Source organism: Alosa pseudoharengus, unplaced genomic scaffold (assembly GCF_046254945.1).
Source record: "Alosa pseudoharengus isolate Yale_2024_CS ecotype anadromous, Long Island Sound unplaced genomic scaffold, YU_APseudo_1.1 YU_APseudo_1.1_scf_15, whole genome shotgun sequence".
In the NCBI taxonomy this organism is placed as follows: Eukaryota; Metazoa; Chordata; class Actinopteri; order Clupeiformes; family Clupeidae; genus Alosa; species Alosa pseudoharengus.
The window spans coordinates 20,947,947-20,960,645 of NW_027468620.1; the positions used below are offsets into that span (position 1 = coordinate 20,947,947).

A 12,699-nucleotide genomic window follows, 5' to 3' on the forward strand; every position below is an offset into this window, starting at 1 on the left:
GGCCTCAGTGTAGTACCTCAAATAAGAGAGCCAGTGGCCATGCCAGCTGTGGCTGGAACTGTACAGTAGGTTATTCCTGATGCCACTGGCAAAGACACGTACCAAAGACATGACAACAGCATTATTGCCAGCAGGTGGCTGACCAACAGCATTTACAAAGCAAGGAAAATTCCTGTGTCTGATGTACACTGTACATACTTCAGACACAGGATTGTACAGTTACATATATTTAGGTGATTCCCAATTTTAAAAGGCCCAGCCCACATCAGAATTCTGGCACAGTGCCTGGGCACTTTAAATCCTATGCGACCAAAAGATTAGTTCTTAATGGATGCTACTGCCAAGAGGTGATGGGAGGTAGTAAAGCTCAGAAACAATGTAAGCACATGCATGCCAGTCAAATTATACTCCAACCTAGAGATCACAGCTGCAGCAGAATGTACAACTGTGCACATGCATGTTGTAGTATAAATACATATTGCTCTATAATAAGCAGTGAGTTATTGTTAAGATAAACATCCTCAATGATATTGCAACAAGGGCAACAAGAACACTATGTTGTTGCATAAGAACCATAGATATCTATGCATAAGGACACCCTGTGGATTTCTTTATTCTGCAATACAACACTGCACTGACCATCGATTGAGTGCTTATAGTAACGAGACATTACTGCCCCCGTCTGGTGAGGCATGGTAACTGAAAACAATGAACTGCCATCTGGGGGTAGCAGAGAGCAGAGAAATGAAAGCTTGAACATACTTATCTATCTACACAGTCTATGGAACATACAGTACACACACATGAAAAAAGCCACTGACAATAGATTGAATTAATTTTATTGAAGGGCATTAACAACTACAACAGTATCCCTTTCTTGTTCAGTTCAGTAGTTCAACAGCAACCATTAACTCTCACACACACACAAACACATCCCAAAATAGAAAAAATGTACAATTATATACAAAGCACTAAAATCATTCCACACATGGAAAAAAGAGATAAGGCAAAAGAACTTGAATGAAGAACAACAGTAAAAACGGTCAAAATGGCAAGCTTCAGGTCACAGGACCATCCTCAGTCCTCCTGAGAGGGGACAGCAGACGCTGGAATTAAGGCCTCTTTGATTTCAAACACTCTGATAATCTCCTGAAAGATGAAGTTGAGCAAATCCGTTAGATCTAGGTTTACTGTCATTTATTTTTGGACATATGAAAAAACCAAATGGGTTTCTTCCCTATTAGATGTGTCAATAAATGCATGCACACAGACACACACACACACACAATTGTGAATACGAAACACTGGTACATTCTGGTGGCAGTTATGTGTGGTGGAGGATAGACGTTGCTTTACCTTCCACTCAGATGGGCAGATGGAGACAATGCACTGCTGCCTGTTAGTGGAGGCACCTGGTTCGACTTCTCCATCCTCCACAGGGGCTGTGCATAACACGCACACGCACACACACACACAGACACACACACACACACACACACACACACACACCCACAGTGTTCAACAAGTGTTCAACAGGCAGGACAACAAACACTCAAAAACACATGGCAAAATATATGGTAGGAGGACTTGAAGCATGAGGCAAGAACAGCAGCACTGGTTGGATCTAGTTTTCTTACCGATACAGGGAAGTTTATCATCGTCCAAGTAAATCTTAGCCAGTCCATCCTACGCAACAAAAGTAGAGGAAGCTGATTAAAACATTCCTCTTTCCAAAGTTGCAAATCAGTCAAGTCAATTTTTAAAAGTCAATTTTTAAAAGAGTAAAGAACCTAAGCTTTCGTAAATTCGATGAAATAACAGCAAACTCACCCGGACCAAAAAGGAGGTGTGGAATATGTTCTCAACTGTCCGTGCAAATGACGTGGGGTCTATCACAAACTCATAGTAGGATATGGGAGATTCCGCTGTTGACAGATGAAGGATAAAACAAGTATGGCAGTGAATGGCAGCACCTGGAATTGTGAATCCATTTTCCTGCTCTGCGCAGGTTCCTGCTTGCGTCAGCTGGATTATTCGTCTTCTTATCATCACTTACGGTCATCAGCAAAATAGCTCTGCAGGCATCCCAGAATCCTCTCCACCTCTTTCTCAGTGGCCTCCTGGTGCGATTCAGCCATCTTGTTCAACTGTAATGAGGACCCAGGAAAATACATTACCTCTCAAGGTATACCAAGTCCTTACATTACACAACTGCTGGGTTACTCCAGAAAACCAATTAGCAACTATGGCACATGATTTGCTTTTGGGAAATCTGAAGAGATGTGAAGAGAATGTAATACTAATTATCAGTACGAGTTGACAACAACGCAAATTGTTACAGCTCTGACCAGGGGGAATTCTCATTCTCATGCAGGTGGGAACAGCCGAAACACATTCCAAAGGGGCCAGCAAATAACCAACTAGTATGTAAACCTTTTTAAGCATCCTCGCGAACAAAGAAATGCATTTCTGCAGTTTAAAATATTAGTTTTATTGTTAACTAAATGAAAAGCCTAGTAAGGGCTAGAACTTATCAATACGATTGAATGAGCATTAGCAACGAACAGGTAGGTTTAAAAACACCCCTGCTGCGCACCAAACTACATAGCAACCAAAATACTGAGGGAACCCTCCATCAGGCACACACACACGTACCTGAGTGGGCATGACCCTCTTGGCCTCCTTGCTGGGAACCCTCCTCTGCCTCTCCACACGCTGCCTGGGTTGGGGAGGCTCTGCCTCAAACGAGCCCAGCCTGAGGAGAGTGGGGCCAAAGAACGGTTAATATGACACACAACTAGGAGGATTATGGGTATCCTGAAAAAAGGATCATCCGCACATAGGCAATGGCTACAAAACGTAAATAATAAGAAGAATAAGAAGAAAATCGCCAAAACTCAACCTTGTATAAAAATTGGGGGTAACGCTTTAGAATAACATGTGCTTATTAGGTATTAACAGTGCATAATAAGCAGTCAACAATTCATTACTAACAGTTAGTTAACTGTTGTTATCCTTTAATAACATTAACTAACTGTTAACATGCAGCTTGTAAGTGATAATAAGCAGCCTTTTAAGTTACTTACAAGCATATTTGTTAACAGTTGTAAGTGTTAACAAGCAGCTTGTTAATGCTTGTTAATGGTGTATAAGACAAAGAGGTGGATAACTAATACGCTTATAAGACCTTTCTTACCTATTTGTAGTAAATTTTGCAGCCCCCCAATCTAAAGCGAGGACCATGTAACCTAAAGTTCCACAAGCCCAACCTTCTATCTCTCTATACTGTATCTATCTAGCTTGGTTTAGCTGTGAGAAATACACCTTCAAAATTGTTGCAGTGAACAGGAATCGAACCCCGGTCTCCCACATCAAAGAGTGCATCGCTACTTGTTGAGCTACACTACTGTTCCTAATTGGCTGATGGAAAATATTCTGATGTTCTATATCATACTAGCTATGCTTTTTACAAATATGTTTCTGATGGAAAAGTGGTGTTTAATTTCCATAATCTTTGTTCAGTGAACGCATAAAACAGTTTGTCAGTTTGTCAGCAGTCTAAAGATATGCCAGCTTTGTATATAGTTTGGTTACCTAGTAACCGAGGCTTAAAGACGATAAGTGGGTGCGTTCAAAGCTCTGGTTTAAAGTTGCAAACATAGGTGAACGTTCGTGATCGATTTGAAACATGTTTCAGTTTGCCTTGAACAGAGGCGAACATTCGTGGTCTGTTTCTGCATTAATTAAACACCACTTTTCCATCAGAAACATATTTGTAAAAAGCATAGCTAGTGTGATATAGCACTTCGGAATATAGAATCAAAATAAACAATTTCATCAGCTGTACAAGAAAAGTAGTGTAGCTCAATAAGTAGCGATGCACTCTTTGATGCAGGAGACCAGGGTTCGATTCCTGCTCACTGCAACAATTTTAAAGGTGCATTTCTCACAGCTAAACCAAGCTAGATAGAGAGATACAGTATATAGAGAGATAGAAGGTTGGGCTTGTGGAACTTTAGGCTACATGGTCCTCGCTTTAGATTGGGGGCTGCAAAATTTACTACAAATAGGTAAGAAAGGTCTTATAAGCGTATTAGTTATCCACCTCTTTGTCTTATACACCATTAACAAGCATTAACAAGCTGCTTGTTAACACTTACAACTGTTAACAAATATGCTTGTAAGTAACCTAAAAGGCTGCTTATTAACACTTACAAGCTGCATGTTAACAGTTAGTTAATGTTATTAAAGGATAACAACAGTTAACTAACTGTTAGTAATGAATTGTTAACTGCTTATTATGCACTGTTAATACCTAATAAGCACATGTTATTCTAAAGCGTTACCAAATTGGGCTATCCAATAACATATCAATTATGGATCATTCATTTGATCTAACTCCAAATATCTTTGAGGAACAAAGTTATCAGACGGTAAGCAATGGACTTCTTGGATTCAATTGGAATTGTGACAAATCTAACAATGTATTGTATATAACATGTCTATCTATCTATCTATCTATCTATCCATCTATCTATCTATCTATCTATCTATCTATTTCACAGGAGTTTAAAATATTTAGGAACTCTGGCTAACAATGCCTGCCTTTCGACAGTGGAAAATATGTGTTTTAAAGATATCCAATGCACCATTATTTACCCAAAGCTGTAGCCACACCAGGCCAGTAAAAGCGTCTTGTTTCTTATTAGGACACGGCTTTTAATACAATTTTACACTCTATATATTTTGTCCTTTTTCCCTGTATTCAGAGAGGACAGTAAAGAGTGACAGAGAGAGAGATGGAGTGTGATCGAAAAATGACCAGTGGTCAGATTCAAACCCGGGTGCCTGGGTGTCCGTAGTACAGATGCTGCAGCCACTAGCTCCACAACTTGCCCCAAATTATTGATTTTTTTTTTATCCACATACAGAACAACCAAAATGTACAACATAGACAATGTACAAAAATAGAAAATAGCTGAATAAAGCACATGAGAGGAACTCACATGAAATGGAATAAGGGGGCAATTCTGAAACAGGTTGAGGCTTTCTTGTTCAGTCTGTGCCAAGCATCTGGAGGTAAATAGCCCCCAACTCCGCCATCCTCGTCATCATCCTCATCCTCAAGACGGTTTATGCCCATAAAGGACAGCTGTTAAAGGACAGACAAACAGTTAGCTCCTTTAAAATGTACTTGTAATCTTGTTTGGAGTAAAAGACCGTTTCTTTTACTAGGAAAGAGCTGGGATGATTGAAACGCAGGACGAATGACACATTCCAGTTTTCTTCGAGTGCAATGATGATAGACAGACGTCCTTTGGTCAAAACATAGAGCATGTTAACCTCTTTCTAACAGCCAAATATCTTCCTGTTATGTCCTTTTATCATGGAGTTACAGGCAATAAACGAGTTTTGATGGTCGAAAGTAAACTTCATTAGCGGTTAAATTTTTTCGATTATTAATAAGTGTTTTTCATTTAAAGGTTCAACTCCATGCTTATTCAGTAGACCATTTAGTGTTCTCCACAATCCCAGACTTTCATATTGCATGCTTGTTTACATGAAAAGCAAAACAGGCTATAATGGCATATTATGTCTATGACGGGGATGATTGAAACAGCTGTTTCAATTGTCCCCACCAGGCTGTAATGGCTCCCACACACAGTTGCATGCGTGCAGTGCTGGAGACGCATCCCGTTTACTTTACATGGGCTTACGTCATCTGTTGCCGAACTGAATTGTGGGTCCGTTGCGTCGCGTTGCTCCCGTCGCTCGCGTTAAAAATTTCAACTTTTGCTGCACCAACGGACGGCACCAGCCAATCAAAGTACGAACAAGCGAACAGACGGCACCAGCCAATCAAATTACGGTTATACCTTAATTCATTTGCATAGCTACCGTCGGGAACACCCACTGGCATGCGTTGACGAAACGCAACTGTGTGTGGAAGCCGTAACTCCAAGTAAATGCACAAATATCTGTGTTTATACAATGTGTTTATACAATAGACTGACGGGCTGTGGGTCGTTAAAGGCACTTATTCGGATGTGCAGTGGCCTTACCCACATAAAAACCTAGTGAAACAACATTTTCCACAATAGAAACATAATATAAATGGGAAAACATACTGTTCTAGCTATAAAAATGGCATAATCATCCACAGTGCATGATATTTCAATAACCGCTTCATACACGCTTCACGATGACGGCAATGTGTTGTTAACAGACATTGACGAAGACATAGCCCAGCAAGAATCTATCTAAAATAACACCTTTTGGGAGTACCATTCATGATATGTAGTAAAATATTGAAGTTGTAGGAAGTTTATATGGCTTAAACTGTATGTTTCATTTGTCCCCCATGCTGTTTCAATCGTAACAACCAGGAGGGAAGAATGAAACTTTGCGCATGTCCTACTTTTGCTATAATAATAGCAGTTTTGTTCAAAGCTGAAAATGCAACTGTATTTGAGAGATAGTGACAAAATATTTGCTTTCAGTGTGATACGATCGCTTTGTAAATTACGCTTAATCCAAAAGTGTTTCAACTGTCCCGGCTCTCCCCTACTCTTCACCAGAGTGAGATGGCAGAATGTAACTTTATGCCTAGAGTAACAGCCTGTTCCAAAACTGCTGCTCATATAGGATACATAGAATATAGAATAATCATATTGTCATTACACAAGTGCAATGAAATTCAGTTTTCAGCCTTCATACATGATGCCATGAAGAAAGGTAATTAGGAAAATAGCAATAAAGTAACAAACAGTAGCCTTAACTGTGTCCAGCAGTAGTGAAAAGTGCAGCTCAGATATGCAATACTGCAACAAAATTAATACAGTACAGAAATGTATCTATATAGCGTATTTTAGAGGCATGGTCAGTGTTTCCCATACATTTGACTTATTTGTGGCGACCCACCACAATATCAACATTGACTACTACACAATGATTTTCCAGGTTGTACTAAATTCTGCTTAAATCTGGTTCATCATAACCACGCTACGCTAATTTGCTGAAAAATTTTGAATTCAAGTTCATTCTGCAAACCTACCCCCACAAATAGAATTCAGTTCTGTGGGAAACACTGATGGTGCAGAGAGAGAGAGAGAGAGAGAGAAAGAGAGAGAGAGAGAGAGAGAGAGAGAGTGTATGTGTGTGTGTGTGTGTGCGCGTGTGTGGTCAGTTGTCAATAGGATATGGGGAATATGGAGCAACCTCTACATCCTCATCCTGGTCTAACTCACCAAGTGTTCAGCATAGGCGGCGAGGTCAAAGGCAGAGCCATCGGCATGCAGCTGGCTGGCTTTCTCCTTGCCTAGGTCAGTGGCCAGCACCAGCAGATGGGCATCCAGGGCTGCCTCTCTTGCCTGCCGAACTGAGGCAAGAACAAATAAGTTTCATTATCAAAGTAAGAATGAACTATAACATATGGATGTTATACACAGAATCACTCACTCTCCCTCTCTCTGTGTTAAATCAGTTTTAACATGAAACCTGAGAGACATCAAACCAAAGACACAGCATATGCCTTGCCAAAAAAGAAGAAGACAAGGCCCAGCCAGATGGAACCCTACCATTGACAAAGAGTCTGTTTGCTTCCTCCAGAACATCAGTCAGCTTATTGTTGGCAGGGCTCAACATATCCTCACGGTTCTCTGTGCAGTAAAACAAAAAACATCACACACAGTTTTGGTGAGCCATGAATCATCTCTGACTATCAAACCCTATGAAAACATCTTCAGACAAAACCATATGATTTCACTTGAAATGAAATCTTTGCAAACATTAATAATCATTTGATGATTGTGTCCAGTTTGCCCCATTACTCACGCTGAACAGAGTTGATGAGGTCTCGGTAGCGGCTCCGAAGCTCTCTCCGTCGGGCTGGGTCGTCGTCCTCCTCCTGCGGGAGCGCAGACGGACCTGCTCCACCCTCTTCCTCGTCCACCTCCATCCCTCGCTCTGACCTGCGCCCATTGGTCTGGGAGCTGGCCTCCTGCTGCTGCCCTCCTTTAGCGGACCTTCGCCTCGACTCTGACATGCTTTGACTGGGTATGTGTTTATGGTCTCTTCACGTCTTCTCCAGCCCCCTGTCAAAAAAATGACCTTTCTTTCAGTCCTGAGGCTATACGGTGGCTAAAAATTAAAGGGACACCAGGCAACGTTTTCGTGCTAATTAATCATCTTTGTAAGTCGGTATATGGTTAAATGGCTCATTACAGGGCGAATGAAGACTCTCTCGCCCGCCCCTACTGCCTGTAGGAAGAATATCCCGCTTGCAAGTTCAGTGTATCCGACCCGCCGACCTTCAGTCTCACAAAGTCTCTGACATCGCGAGAAGCAGGATCAGTTTACATCCTGTATCCCCCTCAGAGGCAGGCTAACCAAACGCTAGCGATTGTTGCAAACATGTGTATAATGGCAGAGCCGGCGAAGAAGCAGCGAAAACCCTTGACGGAAGATGCAAAGAAAAGGAAAAGAGCTTCAGACCGAGCGAGGGCTCGCACATGTATTGACATGTACAGACACTAGGGGGAGCTTCGTAGAGAAAAAGCATCAGGCTTGCCTGGTGTCCCTTTAAGAGATCACTGTACATTTTTCTGATGTCATGTTTTTGCTGACATTTGAATGAGTTGACATATCAAATTTAAGAGACAACTGCTAATTTGAATATGAACGTTAACTCATTCATCAGTCTCTTAATTCTTTCTAGAGCTGTGTATATGTATAGAAATAAGACAATCTCAAGACAAGCAGAGAGCTGTATATATAAATATATATATTTTTACTTATATATATATATATATATATATATATATATATCTCACTGTGCTTGTCTTGAGATTGTCTTATTTCTCACTCCTTTTATTAAATATAACCAGAAGACACAGGACACCATTGGATGTGTGGTTTCAGTAGTGTTATAATAACCAATCAAGCAAGGGGGGGAGCTGGCGATGGAGCTGTTGTTCTCCACCCAGGGCACTGATGGACACCACTAGCTCGCCAGAAGTTGCAGGAAGATCCAGCTGTGATGGAGGTCTCAAGATCAGCTGCTGACTTTACAGTGACTCGCCCAAAAACTGACTCTACGTGGTCAAGAGCATTTGTCAAGGGGCAATGAGGAGGTGCCATCTTAATGTACACAATCTCTGATTACTTTTTATTGTACGCCTGAGTGGGAACATGGTCTTAGTTTGTAGAAACCCTTGGCCAAGGTCTTACATTTGTCCAATTGTCATCTCCTTCCCACTCCGACGTTTCAGAGCCAGAACCACAACCAACCGCCAACCGGGGGAATCAGCTTCCGCCTCTCAAGATTAGTCATTATAACACTGCAGAAACAACAAACCTAAACGCCGACTTGTGTTTTGATTCTATCTTCTCTAATATAGAAACGAGACATAGATTTATATATCATAACATTGCTAAAACAACAAATCGGTGGCTCAAGATTTTAGAACAGCACTGTATGCAGGGTTCATGTAAAATCTTCATATTAAAACCTTATAAAAGGGGGGGGGGGGGGCTCATTGTAAACCCTCTAATGGACTAATGGGTTATTTCTGTAGGACTAGATATTAACGTGGTCTTTCAAAGTCTAGCCTACAACCCGTATCTAATCCACCTTTCCCTCCCTTCAAAGATGCAACTCACTGCCGTTAACTGTCTTAGCCTATTTACTACTGTTTAATATTATTATTTGAGCAGTGTAATAACGTTGACTGTATTGGAAGCAAAGATGTTAAACGCGTTTAGTTAAGGACAGCGATTGTTTGACATGACAAGCACATTAAATGCTAAATAAATACAACGCTGACATTTTGGCACCATGCGAAACAAACTAACCTTATTAATTGGCTGGTTATGTACGTCACTGAAAAGACTGGAAATACTTTTCACAGAATAGCTTTACATTACACAAAAGAAAACCATACACATTAAAAGAAAACAATGCCGACTCGTTCCTATGTCATCTTCTTCCTGGTTCCTTTACATGGCGGGAAGCTGAAGATTCTTGCTCGTCACTTTTCCGGGTCTGGTGTTATGCATTGACTGCCACCTACCGTCAAAATATTTCAGGCCCATATAAAGTCGTAGGTTACAACAGCATAATTGCTGTTGAAGGCCAATGATGGTTTTAAAAAGATCAAGATTCGATGCATCATCTGCGTCTCACTGCAGCTACTTGGCCAGGAAGGCGTGGTTGAATAAATCGGCCATTGCACTTAATCTGTGCATGCAACCTATGCATGCAACACAGCTTGATTTACGCCTTACCTCAAATAATAAAAACGGTAAAATTGTTAAGTTCATTTTACTTAGGTCTACTGACGATGTAGCTTATCACATGATTACTGAAGTCGTTACCCTACTGGAGAAACGATTGTTCATATGTGAAATTTCCAGTAACCTATCTTATCTGCGCTTATTGGTGCATTTCTCAGATCAGAATTGAAATTCTTAGAGCTGCTTGTAAACTCTAGCCTATAATCATTTTATCACTTCATTAAAGCAGTTTCTCCTCATCTTAAGCAAACACCATGTGCTTAAGTACATCCATGCAACTGATTTTGTAAATGTCTGTTTTTATCACATTTTCAATTGCTAATGTTGTGTTAGTCAAAATGCACTATACTGGTTCCATGCAGAATAGTCCTACTAGTGAACAAAAGAGTTGGACTAGCTGTCACTAGTTGTAAAAGTCTAGACCTATAAACATATAGGTCTATGTGACCTGACAGGAACGTCAGGATGTAGCCTATAGAAAGATGTAGGTTGGTGCAGCTCGGGTCATTTTTAATTTGCATAATGCTGTAAAAGCCTTTGTTTTCTTTATACTGTGCTGTCAGGATACAGAAAATACTGATGCCTTGTGCATTGTTCATTAGAAAATAGTTACAGAGTAAATTGTTATAACAAGACAAAGCAGTTTACTATCTTGACAAACAATGGCGTAAGGACTTGTTTTGATTACACTGACCGTTTCATATGTAGGTTAGGCTACTTTTGAGACATAGACAAGCATTTTGAGCGACATACACGCTTTTGCAGGTAATGCACTATGTGGTGCAGTTTCAACTAGCCTACATATTTTGATATATCAAGTGGTGTAAATAGAGAAAAGCAAGGGTCGTTATTAACATCACACACACACACACACACACATACATACACATACACACACACATACATACACAGACACACATACTGATATATACTTATACTTACTTAGAGACACACACACACACAAGCCACCCTGTCAGGTCCAGTGGTGAGATCACTGGAGTGTGGTCTCCTCTCTCTGATGCAACATATATGTTATATATGTAGTAACTGTTGTGCAAACGTTAATGATGATTTGAGAAAAGCACAGTAGCCTAGCGATTTCCCCCCCAATAATCTTGCGGTTTTATTTGATCAATAAATCAAACTTTCCCCAAACGTCTAACAGTAAGCTGCTGTTGAGACATTTTCAGAATATTTGTTCTGTAGAACTGTGGGACAATTTGTTACTTTCCAACCCATAGGCTATACACAATATGCCTTCACATTCATAGAGAGAATCAGAGCTAGAGACAATATTAAAGCAGCAGTGGATAGCCCCACACAGAAAATGAAATATGAGCTGTAAAAATTACAATGATTAGTCATGAACAATCAGTAGGCCTGGCCTAATTATTTTAATCAATCAGCCAATTCTTTCATATGACCAAGGTGTTTCACAACAAATGTATGTGTTGTTCGGGAACCCTATGCAGATATTTCCTTGTTGGAATCTCCAAATTTCATTCCAGACAAACTCGGAGGTCAAGAATTCTGACCTCCTACTGGGGAAAAGTACAATGGAACGCCACTTGAAGTCGGAGTTCTCACTTCTGAACTCGGTGTCGATCTACCCCAACTTCAAGTTTGTCCGACCTCCGACGTCCGAGTTGTCTGGAATACAGCAATCTCCTTCTCAACTAGATCAGCGGTGTGATTTAGCTTGCAAGAGCGAAGTGCTTCTATCAAAACAGCTGCCTTGACATCCTCTTTGTGCATCCCCTTCCACACATTGATGACCTCCATCACCTGCTCCTCGAGGTTAAAAGGGTGCTTCTCACGGATTTGGTCAAGTTTTGCATCATGCAGTCCAAGCTTCCTGGCATATTGTCGCCAGCGTGTCCCAAGGTTAGCAACAATGACATCAACTGCTATTTTCACTTTTGCTTGTTCCTCGGTTTCAGTTAGACCTATATCTCTTGTTGCATTCTTTTGCATGTACACCTGCACTTTGTCAAAAAGATCCCGTCGCTTTATTTGATTCAGTAATGTGCAGAGAAACGTTGCATCGTCAAGTCTTAGTTCATTTACTTCCTTGAGATGCCGAAAAAGATCAATGCCCACCTTTACATTTTCCAGGTGTTTCTTCCCGATTTTATTAGAGCACAGGAACTTCAGCTCCTCCAAGTTCTTTTCGTTGAGCTCGTTAGAGATATCTAACAACATAGCGTTAAATGCTTGATCCGCGTTCATTAGGCATATGTGAACTGACCAACGCTTAAAAACTCAGTTTCCTCCTCGACGTTTTAAAAAAAAGTGTTCCTTCGTCAACTGTCTGATTTCGCAATCATTTTCGTTTCCCTGTCAAAACTTTTTCCGGCTGACGCACTGGACGTCCGACGTCACAAGATGGCAAACTTGGATATGGGC

General features: G+C 40.8%; 1 protein-coding gene and 1 pseudogene across 2 annotated transcripts; both read right to left on the reverse strand.

The window, feature by feature from the left end:
• Positions 1-822: 822 nt before the first annotated feature.
• Positions 823-11,530, reverse strand: nsmce4a (NSE4A component of SMC5/6 complex). 2 transcript variants are annotated; one of them, XM_076285853.1, is made up of 11 exons: positions 10,071-11,530; positions 7,834-8,093; positions 7,578-7,658; positions 7,248-7,378; positions 5,007-5,152; positions 2,656-2,755; positions 2,057-2,147; positions 1,831-1,925; positions 1,638-1,686; positions 1,357-1,442; positions 823-1,149 (listed from the first exon to the last, which is right to left on the reverse strand). In XM_076285853.1, the coding sequence occupies exons 2-11, from the start codon at positions 8,042-8,044 to the stop codon at positions 1,078-1,080; spliced, it is 1,062 nt and encodes a 353-aa protein (XP_076141968.1). In that variant the 5' UTR covers positions 8,045-8,093; positions 10,071-11,530; the 3' UTR covers positions 823-1,077. The 2 variants fall into 2 exon arrangements, with proteins under 2 accessions (XP_076141968.1, XP_076141967.1); XM_076285852.1 differs by lacking the exon at positions 10,071-11,530 and adding an exon at positions 9,853-10,030.
• A 131-nt stretch (positions 11,531-11,661) lies between these two features.
• Positions 11,662-12,637, reverse strand: LOC143124383 (FAS-associated death domain protein pseudogene; annotated as a pseudogene).
• Positions 12,638-12,699: the final 62 nt, after the last annotated feature.

Coding starts and splice junctions, on each gene's coding strand:
- nsmce4a (XM_076285853.1), bottom strand. CDS start 8,044: ATGTCAGAGTCGAGGCGAAGGTCCGCTAAAGGAGGGCAGCAGCAGGAG. Junction 7,659..7,833: donor CCTCATCAACTCTGTTCAGC/GTGAGTAATGGG, acceptor TTTACTGCACAG/AGAACCGTGAGGATATGTTG. Junction 1,150..1,356: donor TCTGCCCATCTGAGTGGAAG/GTAAAGCAACGT, acceptor TTCATCTTTCAG/GAGATTATCAGAGTGTTTGA.